Source organism: Perognathus longimembris, chromosome 9, assembly GCF_023159225.1.
Source record: "Perognathus longimembris pacificus isolate PPM17 chromosome 9, ASM2315922v1, whole genome shotgun sequence".
In the NCBI taxonomy this organism is placed as follows: domain Eukaryota; kingdom Metazoa; phylum Chordata; class Mammalia; order Rodentia; family Heteromyidae; genus Perognathus; species Perognathus longimembris.
Window position 1 is genome coordinate 9,760,897 of NC_063169.1, and position 13,260 is coordinate 9,774,156.

Below are 13,260 nucleotides of genomic sequence, written 5' to 3' on the forward strand. Positions count from 1 at the left end.
CTGTCCAAAGACTACATAAAGAACAAGAAATGAATAAATTAATAGTTGTATTATTATTACTGTACATAACAAGAAAATAAATTGCTTTTGAGTAAGAGAGAAGTAGCTTTCCAAATGAATACATTCAGTTTTCTTCCCTCTTTTGGAAGTACTAGCTTTTGCACTCAGGATTTTGTGCTTGCTAGGCAGGTATTCTGTAATTTCAACTTTAATAAGTTACTAAAATTGTGTCCCATAGTTTTATAACCTATGAAACTAGAATTAGATTTTAAAGGTATTCAAGAACATTTGGAATGTTTTTTTTTGCTAAATACAATGCATACTTTGGGATACAAAGTAGAATTCGTGATGTTGCTTTGTTGTTAGCTACATCACTAGTGCTACAGTCTCTGATCACAATACCTTATGTAACCCAGGTCCATGAAATAAAACTGTACATCTGCAAGCAAAACTGTTTAGTCAGTGTCATGTTTACCTTTTATGGGTTATCTGTAAGGGAAGCCTGACCTTACATTGATTGTATATGTAATAAATGCCTTTGCTCTAATGATTTGCTACAGAGAAAGGAATTTAATTTCATTCTCAGTTGGAGATTGCTTTAGGTAATTCAGTGTTTGGTACTGATATGTTAGGAAAATTCGGCTTTAGTCTTACTCTTTGTCTTGTGCAATATGGTAGCTGATAGTGAAGGAAAGCTATTAAATATTTGAGAAACGTTTAGTACCACAAAGGAACAAAATTTTCGATACTAATTAGTTTATATTTATATATAACAGCATGGAGTTAGTGGTTCCTACAATGGGTATCAAAAGTCTAGATCTTTACAAGTGATGCATTAATAGAAACTCCTCCAAGAAGGCTGCTATTCTAAGTGAATTTAGGTCTGTAATGTGCTTTATTGATTTCATAGGCAGATAGGGCTTAGAAAACATTGTTCTGGAGTGAAGAGAAACGAAAGGTGAGAAGGGTAAAGAGAACACCTTCCTAGAAGAATGAAACATAGAGGGGCAGTTCAGTGATAAGAGATGGGAGGTTCTGAGTTCTGTGCCTCCATGTTTTGGGTGTGTCGTTCAGTGTGTGACTTCTCTTTCATTCTGCTGATTTATGATTTGGGCTCAGAGCTTAGGGTAGACTTCGGGCATGCAGGAGCTAGTGCTCTTTCCTTGAGCTACAGACCCAGACCCTTGTTGTAGTTCTTAAGTTTCTTCTACTTAAGAGATCCTTTCCTTTAAGAAAAGATCTGGGCACTAATGACTCACACCTGTAACCCTAGCTACTCAGGAGGCTGAAATCTGAAAATAACAGTTCAAGGCCAACCAAGGCAGACAAATCCAAAAGACTCTAATCTCTAACTAATCAGTAAGAAACCAGTGGTAGACTGCCAGCCTTGAACTAAAAAGCTAACGAAAAGCCAAAGGCCTTCAATTCAAGCCCCAATGCCAGCACCAAGAAACAAAGGGCTAAATAAGTAAAATAAAGAGGAAAGAAAAATCAAGGAAAGGTATTCTCTCTCAATTGCTCTTTCAAAGCCTGGAAACTTAAAAAAAATAAGAAGAAAAATAGACACTCTCTGAGGTTTTCTTTGGAAGTCAAAAACAAGGACCCATTTTCCAGTCAAGAGCTGTGGAATAGGTTGATCTAAAAATTAAGCCAAGCACCAGTGGTTTATGCCTGTAATCCTAGCTACTTGAGAGTCTGAGGTATAAACATTGTGGTTCAAAGCCAGCCCAGGCAGTAAAACTCTGTGAGATTCTTATCTCCAATTAACCACTGAAAAGAAAAAAAAAAAAAAAGCTGGAAGTAGAGTTGTGGCTCAAGTTGTAGAGTGCTAACTTTGACCTACAAAGCTAAGGGGCATTGCTCAGGTCCTGAGTTCAAGCCCCGGTATTGGTATACACATACAAGAAGACATACATAGGAAAGGAGAACCATCTCTTCTAGTGTTCAAGCAAATTCTGTGCTGTTGAAAAAAAAAAGAGAAATGCTAAATAGCATATCTATATTAGGAACTAGCATCAGCTAATATAATTATGTTTCATATTCTCAAACATTTATGTCTCATCACCTTCAAAACAGGAAGACTATCTCAAGTTTATTGCCTTACATGTCATTAGAAGCAATTCCATAGACACTAAAACTTGACATTTTAAACAACTGTGTTGTTCTTCAATACCGTTATGTACATCTGACTAGAGAAAGTGATTTTAATGCAGGGAACAACACCATGTTCTACCTTATCACTTAATGATCAATTAGGCTTCCTGAAATAATTCATAAGACATATTAGCTTATTCCGGGAGCAACTTTCCTGCTAATGTCTGTGTAGTCTTGCCGATGTGGTGAACTCATTCGTACAATGCATGGACCGTTTGCTGAAAGAAAAATGTATCTTCCTGTTTGGGAGGGGACCACTGCTCCCCAATGAATTGTACATTAAGTTCTGAATTCACTGTTCAGAAAAGGACAAAACAATAGCTCTATGAAGCAATGAAGTGCAGAGATGGGAAAATGATCCAACAGACACGGAGGGAGACAGAGGTTACCATGTACCTATTCCACTGCTTTACCTGAATGAGGTTGGCAGCTGGGTTCCTTCTTTTCTCAAAGTGTTTCTGGCGATGCTGTTCTTGGACTTTTAGTGCAAAACCTGAGCCAAGAATACCCTGGAACAAAGCACAAAAACAAAATGAAAAACTCCCCACAGATGTCAAAAGCACTGCTAACTAATAGTATATGACCTGTCCATACTGAACACACATTACTTACTAAAATAAATACTGTTTGTCTCTATTATAATACCTTCAAATGATGGAAAGTGACTGGGAAATATTACCAAGAGATATAAGAAATTTTGTTTTTGGTGCAAGTCCTGGGGCTTGAACTCAGGGACTGGGCACCGTCCTTGAGCTTTTTTGCTCACCATTAGCACGCTACCACTTCAGCCATAGCTCTGCTTCCAGTTTTTTGGCAGTTAATTGGAGATAGGAGTCTCATGGACTTCCTGTCTGAGCTGGCTTCAAACTGTCATCCTCAGATCTCAGCCTCCTGAGCAGCCAGGATTACGGGTATAAGTCACCAATGCCCAGCTGCCTTTAAAAAATATTTAATGAATTACTAACTAAAAAACTTAAATCTCCAAATGGTTAAGAGGGTTAGTGATTTAATATGTCCAATGTTTTTGTCCAACGCATTTTGGCTGGTGACTCCTTTTGTCTTTCTTTCTCATCTGTGGCCCTGTTCCCTTTCCCATTTATCTGCTCCCTTCCCACAAGGCCCTGCTTCCTGATACTCATTTTGTGAGACTATCAATTATTTAAAGGGTTTACTCCATGGAGTTTTATTCCTGCATATTTTAATCAATTTGACCAAGTATATATATGCATATGACCTGTGCGTGCTTACCTGGGAGGTTGTATTTTAAGGTCTTGGATATAACAAGATAAAACAATTTCTTTCTTTAGCAAATGAATTATGCATTGTAATTTATTGTCCCATGGTATAGTATGAAGCATCATAATTGCAAATAAAAATGTGTATGTGTGTGTGTGTGGCCTTCTATGACCTTTTTTGTGCCTAAATTGGAGCCAGTGGATTCATCCAGTGATAGCATTTAGAGATCATGAATTCTGATTCTGGATAGAGCTGAACTTTGACACTGGGGGTGTTATAGGAACATGTCTATTTATCACTATAATGAAACTCTGGAAGTCTGTATTTCCATCCATACAATGGGGGGAAATGAAAGGGGATTCTAATCTATCCCAGTGGTAGTCTGCTATGATTCAACACCTACTAAAGTGAAGTCAAAGGGAGAGAGAAGTTATCCACGTGAGACAAATGGGCATTCACTGTGAAGAGGGAGAGGGATTCCACTTAGTCTATACAATCAAGACAGCGCAGGGGTCATTATGGCTCGACTGTAAGCTTGCATTTAATCTACATTTCTTTCCCTTTTTGATTGGGGCTTTCCTCTTTGGGTTTGAAGGCTGGTAATCTTACAGTTCTCTCCTTTGTTGACATTAGTTTATTCTCCTTTTGCTTTTCATCTCAATCTGCTCCAATCCTGGTTCTTTAATGTACCTATCTCTTCTTACTTTGTTAGGGTCTAACCTTTGTGAACTGAAGGTGCTTTTTGTCTTAGCCATGGGTTGCTTTTCAGAGCCTTGTTGAAGCCCATCACTGGGCTTTGTCTAAACGTGCTTTCAACATCATTACTGTGGGGCTTGTAGTTTCACTGCTTTCAAGTTTGTGGATTTTACTTGCTAGCTATAAATTATTAGCTTTTTATTAAACTTCAAGGAGTCTAACCCTCAGGTTAGAGATGGCATCTTAGAAGAACTAAGCCAGTATTTGTCATAGGTAAAGGGTGGCTGCTTTCCTTTCCTTTCTATTTTTAAAGTAACTCAAGGATGGCACGGATGCCAGGAGAGCGGGTGGATTTTTCCGTCTTTAGGAGATGTTAAATCTTGGCTGGATGACAACTTGGCTGAGATATTTTTGAGCTCTAGATAACCTATAACCTTCCTCCTTATCTCATGATTTCACAATTCTGAGTATCTCTGTGATAATAACCAGACAATAAACTATGAAATCTTGTTTAAAAAACACAGTTACAAAAATAATACAATTTGCTATTAGTGAGCAATGACCTACTATTAATTAGGATAAACAAGTGTGCCACGGAATTACAAATTGCGTCACAGGTTCTGCTCTTCATCCCCTTTTTGCACTGTGTGTGTCTCAGGCTGTTAGAGATCTTCTCAGACAGGTTGTGGTCACACAAACTAAGCTTCATAAAAACCTGGTTTCTAGGTTGTGGTTACTATTACCCTCTACTTAGAGATTATAAAAATGGCTCTTCATTTCTAAATCCATATAGACTCTGGTTGTTTTCTTTCCTATATTTTTCTTTTGTATACAAATATATTGATTTATTTTTGTCTACAAATACATTGATTTATTTTTCTTTCAATTTCACTTTCACAAAGAATGAACATGTGGGACAGAATATAAAACATCAGAATTAATAGCATGAATTTATAATATACATTAATTGTGCATACATTATATGCATATTTGTATATAACCTACTGTTATGGATTGGAACTTAGATTTTGCAGACATTGAGTTAATGCCCTAGCCTCCCTTTTTTGAGCACTGATTAGGCGGATTTGCGATTCAGCATTAAATATTCCTTTGGAAAAGAAAGGCAGGTCTTATATAGCACAATTTCAGCATCTATCAAAATAAAATACGCTGAAAATCACATTGGCATTGCTTAGAAACACACGTTAATAGAGGGCAACCGCTTGCTACATATCTCTCATGGCAGACTGTGCATTATGATCATTATTTAACCGGGTCTGTTCATTGTCTGATTATGACTCCATTCCAACTTTCTTCTACATCCTTCTGAGTAGAGAGCTCAATGCACCTAACTAGAAGTCTATTAAAATCTGTTACTGTACATATATATTCATATACACACACCAACAACATGACTTATTCTTTGAAGGCATTTTGTCCCTTCAAATACTGACACCAGTAGATGCAAATTTTTAGAAATTGAGTTTTCTTTTCATTCATTTTCAAGGATAACAAGAATTACATTGTTAGGCTTTAAGTAAAGGCAGTCTGCTGAAAAGTGTGGCACAGAAAATGCCTTGGTAATTATTTAAAACATTTATTTTCCTTATCTTCCAGATTAGAAAAGCTTAATGTATGTACCACACATGGCAAAGAAGTTATGTTGACTTTTCCCATTCTTTAAAATATGTGTTTTAATCAATAAGCATTTTTTATTATTATAAAGGTAATGTACAGAGGGGTTACAGTTACATAAGTCAGTTATATAAGTATGTTTCTTTCTGGACAATTTTCCCCTATGCTAAAAGATTTTTTTCAAAGTTATTAATATTTTATTTTAAATAACAATTATATTTGTTACTATTGTTGGTGATTGTAGACTGTCATCTCTACTCACTTATTGAATGATTACTGAAAGAGAACTAGTCCTTTAATGATTAGCTAGGTCTTTCAAAGAATTCAATCCCTATGAAATGCAAATTTTGTGGGTGGTGGTGGTGGTGGTGGTGGTGGTGGTGTGTGTGTGTGTGTGTGTGTGTGTGTGTGTGTGACAGTACTGAGGTTTGAACTGAGGACCTAGGGCCTCCAGCTTTTTTTTGCTTGAGATCAGTGCTCTACCACTTAAGCCACAGTTCCACTTCCAGCTTTTGGCTGGCCCGTTGGAGATAAGTGTCTTCTGGACTTTTCTTCTTTGGCTGGCTTTGTAACTCAATCCTCAGATCTCAGCCTCCTGAGGAGATCCGAGCCACCAGCACCTAGCCAAAAATGCTTTGCTTCCCCTGAATTTATACAATTTTTAAAATTATCATTCTTTACTTTTACAAAAGACTTTCAGTCGACCATGTCATTTTTAGGAGTACAATGCATCCTGGTTAATGTCACAAGACTCAGTTTCTATCAGTAAAGCCCTACTTGTAGCTGGAGTCTTCGGCAAGGTGGGGGGAGGGGGCGCCCTGGAGAGGAGGAAGATCAGGTTGTCTGGATCCCACAAAGGAGTGGGGGCAGGAAGTGAGCCCAAGGGAGCTCACCATGGAGACATGAGACTGTGCAGGGAGAAAGTCCTTGAAGATGTGTTGGGGAAACTGGTCCTGAGGTTTTCTTTTTCTTTCTTTTTTTTCCCTTATTGTCAATGTGAAGTACAGAGGGGTTACAGTTTCATAGGTAAGGCAGTGAGTACATTTCTTGTTCAACTTGTTACCTCCTCCCTCATTTTCCCCTGCCTCCCTTTTTCCCCTTTCCCTCTCCCTCTCCCCCCCCCATGAGTTGTACAGTGGGTTTACACCATATAGTTTTGTAAGTATTGCTGTTGCATTGGTTTGTCTTTTATCCTTTGTCTCTCCATTTTGGTATTCCCTTTCCCTTCCCTAGTTCTAATACAGTATCCGGGGTACTAAGATCCGATACAGGGATAGTAGGGGTAAAACCAAGGGAAGGGAATATGAAAGAAAAACCAAAGGGTACTGTATAACATGGCATGTTGAAAATAATTACAACGATGACATGCCACTTGTTTCCATTGCCTGGCTCGGGTTGCCTCCCCTGGCGCGGAGATCAAGGCTCTGCTGTGCTTCTATCAGCTCCCTTTCTCACCCTCTCCCCTGCTCACCCGACCCGCAGGTAAGGCCAGGGTGGAGTGGGGGGCTCAGGAAAGACCTCAGGTGCACGCGGCCGTAGGAGATCGCTTTACCTCCCTCCTTACCCGTGAAGAAAGCCAGGCGTGCGCGGATCTCGGAGATGCTTCGTGAGCAATCTGATTTATTAGGGCGGGGCAAAGGCTAATGGTAGGAAGGGACCAGAGAAGGGTGATCGGCCAGGACGCTGATTGGCTGGCGAGCTTGCCATAGGACCCCCTCATGAGCTAACGTCACTTGGAAAGCGCCACGCCAGGGGTAAAACCCGCGAGACTGGGGGCACATGGGCTGGCGAGAAAGTTTGGGGGGCTGTTCGTAAAGCTGGTTCTTCTGGTTCCGGACCCAGAGAAATGTGGCCTGCTTCCGCATTCCCCAGGGCTGGAGGAAGGGCGGCGTCTCGGGCGCGCTCTCCAATGCCCTTCCCCCTCAAGTCCAAAGGCTGGACCCCAACATCCATGACGTGGAGTTCATTTCACTTAGCATCATCTTATGTGTTCACAAGGGCATAGCTATTGGGCTCTTGTGATCTTCTATTGTGACTAGCCTAAACACGTACTAACTATTCCCTGTTGAGGGAAGGGTTTTCTGAATGGAGGAACTCTAAACAGAAAAGCCTATTGCAAACCACCTCTACCTTTTGGCAACATGCTTAGATGTTCTCCTAAATTTCAGTTAAAAAGCACTGTGGGCAGTAAGGTGGAGTCCACGGGACAAAGCCCCCACAGCACCGCAGTGGGGCTGCAGCAGAAAGAGCAATTCCACAGGCCTCTTTTCTTGGCATTGTTAGGAGGCATTCTGTTCTACACCAGCACATTTGTCAGATTGCCAACACTGTGTTCATTTAATTTGTCTATAAAAATATAATCACCTGATTGGAAACACCCCCAAGAGTGTCTACTACTTAGCTCTCTGACCTTTAAACTAACATAGTAAGTGACACATTTAACCTCTGTGTAATGGTCCAGAGTTTCATTCTAGGGCACAGGTGTTTTGCTAGACTGGCTGTAGCCATCTCTCAGAGATATGGTGACCCCCCAATACTAATTGGCTTCTTGTCTTCACATTCTTGGAACACTAGTCTGCCTGTCTGTTACAGGCTTAGATGACTTCTTTGGTTGTTTGCTTTCTACTATTTCTTCCTGCTGTCATGTTGGTTCTAGCAACCTCTCTCTACATTAGCTGTTTACAACCTTCAAAGAACCATGAAACTATATAGGTCAAATTCTCAAGAATTTTCTCTGATAATGAAAGTTGGGCTGTCAGTGAGGTCTCAAGTAGCTGTTCTGTGGGACACTGGATATATAATCGCATACTTATCTTACATGTGACCTCAAGGTATATATAAACACAAAAGCAGAAAGTATTTTGTGTCATGATTTTAAGGAAAAAAATCCAAGACTGAATTTCCTTCTTTCTAAAGGATTTTCTTGCTATAATCTGATGATTATAGCTGAACTCTTATAGCAAGCCTCTGCCCTATTCCGGGTTGTTGAGATTGCCATATAAGTTGATTTGGGATAAATGATTTCTTTTCTTTTTCATTCTTTTTGCTTCACCATCTCACGGCAGGGAATGTATATTTCTATATTCTTACTGGTGGACAAAAAAATAACGTTTATTGAGTTTTCTTCATAAGAAGCTTTTGACTTGCATGATCACATTGTTTACTGCAGAGTTTGTCTGGGCTCAAGAATTATCCTTCAATCATACTGATGAAGAAACATCCTCAAAATTACTTGGAGAAGCTGAATTGTGCTCCCCTATCCCATTCATATGTTGAAGTCTTAATTACTATACCTCAGAATGTGACCTTATTTGAAGACAGGGCCCTTGCTGAGATCAAATCAAATTAAAATGAACATGATAGGCTTGGCTCTAATCCTAGATGACTGATACTCCAATAAGATGAGGAAATTCAGACACAGAGTGTGTGAAGACACAAGAAGTAGCTACCAACAAGCTAAGGAAAGGGGCCACCAGTCTCCTCTCATCTGTCTCAAAACGGACAAGCCCTGCCGACATCTTCATTGTGGACCTCTAGCCTCCAAGAACCATGAGAGATGATTTCTAATGTTTTGGAACCCAGTCTGTGGCAGCTTATGACAGCAGCCTTCACACACGAAGACAGTCTAATCGTATATAACAGCGTTCATATGGAGGTCTTATGCCTCAGCATGCACCTGCTCTTTTCTGGCTCTTTTCTGTGCTTCTTGAGTGGTCTGCAGCAGAACCAGGTGGTCCACCTGGCATCATCCACTGGGTCTGGGCAGGGTGGGAATGCCCTCTGAACTCATTAACAACAGATTGTCTTCAGTCCTGTGAGCTAAAAGCTGCACTGCTGAAAATCCCCATCTGACCTGCCTTCCTTTGCAGGCTGCTCTCAGGTTTCGGGTTTGGGCTTGAGAGAGCCCCTGCCATAGCATCACTTGCGTCTGGAGCAAGCCTGGGATTATTTTCCTTAGCCACACCTGCTGCCACTGCCCAGAACTTCTTTTTAGGGGCTTCCCTATAGCCATCCCCATTCTCATAGGGATAGAGTCTAATTGTAATATTATGATCATCTACCTTTACAGAAGCTGGATGATCACGTGCCTAGAAAGACAAGTTTTGACCATGAAGAACAGAATAATCAGAAGCTTAGGGGGAAGATCAATGTACTCTTCATTCTGGAGATGGAAGCTGCTCATCAAGAAAAGTCAATGACAGTGACACAAAGAATACATCACTGGACATCTTTAGAACACTTAAGGTCATATGCTTTTCACTCAAGTGGAATTGAAGAGGAAAATCCTGCAGTTCTGCACAGCTATCTCTTCAGTAGCACACTTGACAAGCTAAACTGGAACAATCAGGTATATTTAGATATGTACTGACATGGTGTGTGTGTGCGCGCCTGTGTGTGTGTGCACACCTGTGTGTGTGTGTGTGTGTGCGTGCGTGCCAGTATGGGGTCCTGAACTCAGGGCCTTGTGCTTAGCTTTTTAACTTCACTTGAACCACATTTACTTTTTGCTGGTTAATTGGAGAGAAATCTCAGGAACTTTCTGCCTGGGATGGCTTTGAATCTTGATCCTCAGACCTCAGCCACCCCAGTAGCTAGGATGATAGGCATGAGCCACCAGAGCCCATTACCAACATTTAAAATGATTGACAAAAGGTGATCCCATCTGAACTAGCTGCTGTTAAGTCTCAAGATTATGTTTTCTAAGTTCTCTAGTTATATATATTTAGAAAAGTCAACATTTTGCTAGGAATAAAAAAAAGAGAGACGGCCATAATATCAGTTGTGTTTTCAAGCTTGCCAATTTATGAGAGCTCACTCCAGTAAACCTCTAAGACCTAATTAGAGTTGCTTTATTGTTGCAAAGATACTCACGGCAGGAAGTGCAAAGAAAGAAATGCCAAGGAGTGCAAAGCCTGCAGAGAGCAATCTTCCCAGCCAAGTTAGCGGAGTTTTGTCTCCATAGCCAATAGTTGTCAATGTAATCTAAAAACAAGATAAATAGAACATCCAGCTTAAGTATTGGAGAGGGAATTTAGGACCTACAAACAGAAGGTAAAGCAACATTTCTCCTAAATCATTATTCACCAAGTCTTGTGGACCCATTTTATTACTGAGCTTTAATTTTCCATGATGCAGAAGAGAACTTTGTTTAAGGTAAAGAAAAATCTACATACTTGTTCTTTCCTCAGAACATGTTCCCATCTTGTCTAAGTATATTCAAAGAAAGTATATTCAAAGAAAGAGTAAGTAAGCAGATCTGTGATGCACCGTAACAGCACTATGGATTTAGGAATGGACCACTCCTTCCAAACCACAACTTGTGTGACTGTCCATTCATTACACTGGCAAGGCATTTCCCAACGATCTGGTGTTTGGGAAGTGTTTTATCTGTGTCTGGCTTACTTCCCTTACTATGCCACCAGCACAACCATGTTCATTACAGCACTATTCATCATTGCCAAGATCAGCCCAGATGCCCCTACATGAAGAAAATGTGGTATATCTACACAGTGGAATTAAGTTGTATAGTTTTCACTGTACAAGTTGGTTTTACTTACTTTCTTTGTTTTATTGATTCCTAAGCATTTATTTTATTTTATTTGGAAGCTATTATAAGTGAGGTGTCCTCATGATGTCTTTCTCAGAAAATTCTTTGCTACTGTCTAGAAATTCAATTGACTTTTATGTGTGTTGATTTTGTGTCTACAACTTGACTGAATTTTTATATCTTCTAACATTGTATGTGTGTGTTACATATATACACATACACATGTTTACTGTATATGAGTTCAAGTCATCAGGCCAAAGTGATCCTGTCAGTTCTTTCTTCCCTATTTTAATGCTTTTCCTTTGTCCTGTTTTATTGCTTTGGCAAGGACTACTAGTACTGTGCTAAACAGATATGGTGGAAGCCATCCTTGTTTTGTCCTGGATCTTGGAGAAAAGGATCACAGGTTTTCACATTGGTGTCTCATTAGTGGAGATTATCATACATGAGGCCCACTGTACTGTATCCTTCCATATCTAATTTGTTTAGAGACTTTTGTTGTTGTTGTGTTTATGCTCAAAGCTAGCACTCTGCCACTTGACCCACTTCTTGTTGAGAATTTTTATGAGGAAAGGATGCTAAATTGTGTCAAATCCCTTTCCTAAATCTTATGAGATGGTTTGAAATAAACCAGGCATGAAAAGACAACCACCCATCTTTCTCACTTGCGTGCAGAATCTAATACAATCAAACTCAAAGAAGCAGAGAGAACAATGGTGAGTACAGATATTAATAGTGACTCTGCTCTTCTAAGTCACTGAGAGTACATTTAAAATGCTCTCATCACAAAATAAGTATTTGAGGTAATGGATACCCTATGATTTGATAAAATTATTCCATAATACATTAAGAAATCAGAGAATCACTGTAAAAAATATGTATAACAATAATATGTCAATTTATAATAAAAAATAAAAACAGAGGAGAGGAGCTTAATTAGATCTGTTAAAGCTTGAGCACTGGATTTCCTTTTCCTTTCTTTCTCTTCCCTTCCCTCCTCTTTCTTCTTTTTTCTTCCCCTTCCCTTTTCTCTTTCTTTCCCTTTCCCTTCCTCTTTCTCTTCCCTTCCTTCCCTTTTTGCAATGCTCCAGATGGAACCCAGAACCTCACACATGCTAGCCAATTCTACTACTGAGCTACATCTACAGTCTGTAGGGTCTGTCTCTAAAAATGGTAACTACACCTGTGTTTCCTAAAAGAGAACTCCTCCACAGGCTTCCCGTATCCTTTAGAACAGGTCTCATTCCTCTCCGCGGCCTCCTGAGTCCTGAACGCTGTTCCCCAGCAGGCTTCTGGCCCCAGTTCAAGCTTGTTCTACCCCCATTTGCTGCCTCCTTCTGCTTCTGTGGCTGCCTTCCTGCTCATTAATATACCAACCCTTTTCTTGACTCTTATTTCAGGGTCTTTGCACTTGCTGTTTTCTTTCTGGATTTCTTTTATTCCTCAGTCTCCATTCAGATAGCTACTTATTCTCAACCATAGAAAGACTATCCTTGGTTAATGGGTGCAGGAGTACAATTAGATAGGAGGAATAACTTCCACTGTTCTGTAGTACAGTAGAAAAGTTAAGGGGGACATAATTGTAGTTGACAGTAATCCCAGCTATTAGGTGAATATTTTAAAATAGTTAAAAAGATCTTAAGTATTCCCAACACAAAAGAATGATAAAAGCCTGGGGTTATAGATACATGAATTGCTCTGATCACTATGCTTGCACATCTGTATAGAAATGTCAGCCCATACCTCATAAATATGCATGACTGTGTCAATTAAAAATAAAAATGTATTTAAAGGCCACCTCGATCATCTTATGCAAGAGGTTCCCCATCAATTATTCCTTAGATCCTTATTCTGTTCATTTTTATTTATAGAAGATACCCATATCTGAGAGATTAATGCGCTGCTTAAGTTTACTTGTTTACTATTTGAGTTCCCCACAGGAGACGAAGACTTCATGTGGACTACAACTGTGTCCTGGGGATGGCTTACTG

The 13,260-nt window shown here is 39.7% G+C and overlaps 1 protein-coding gene across 2 annotated transcripts in view; it reads right to left on the reverse strand.

Annotated features, from left to right (window-relative positions):
• Kcnq5 (potassium voltage-gated channel subfamily Q member 5) overlaps positions 1–13,260 on the reverse strand; it is a 486,711-nt gene that overhangs the window by 73,966 nt on the left and 399,485 nt on the right. For both annotated transcript variants that reach the window (XM_048353691.1, XM_048353692.1), the window contains exons 6-7: positions 10,594–10,704; positions 2,568–2,663 (exon numbers count right to left, since the gene is read on the reverse strand). In XM_048353691.1, the coding sequence (XP_048209648.1) occupies positions 2,568–2,663; positions 10,594–10,704 (207 nt within the window). The remainder of the gene's footprint in view (positions 1–2,567; positions 2,664–10,593; positions 10,705–13,260) is intronic.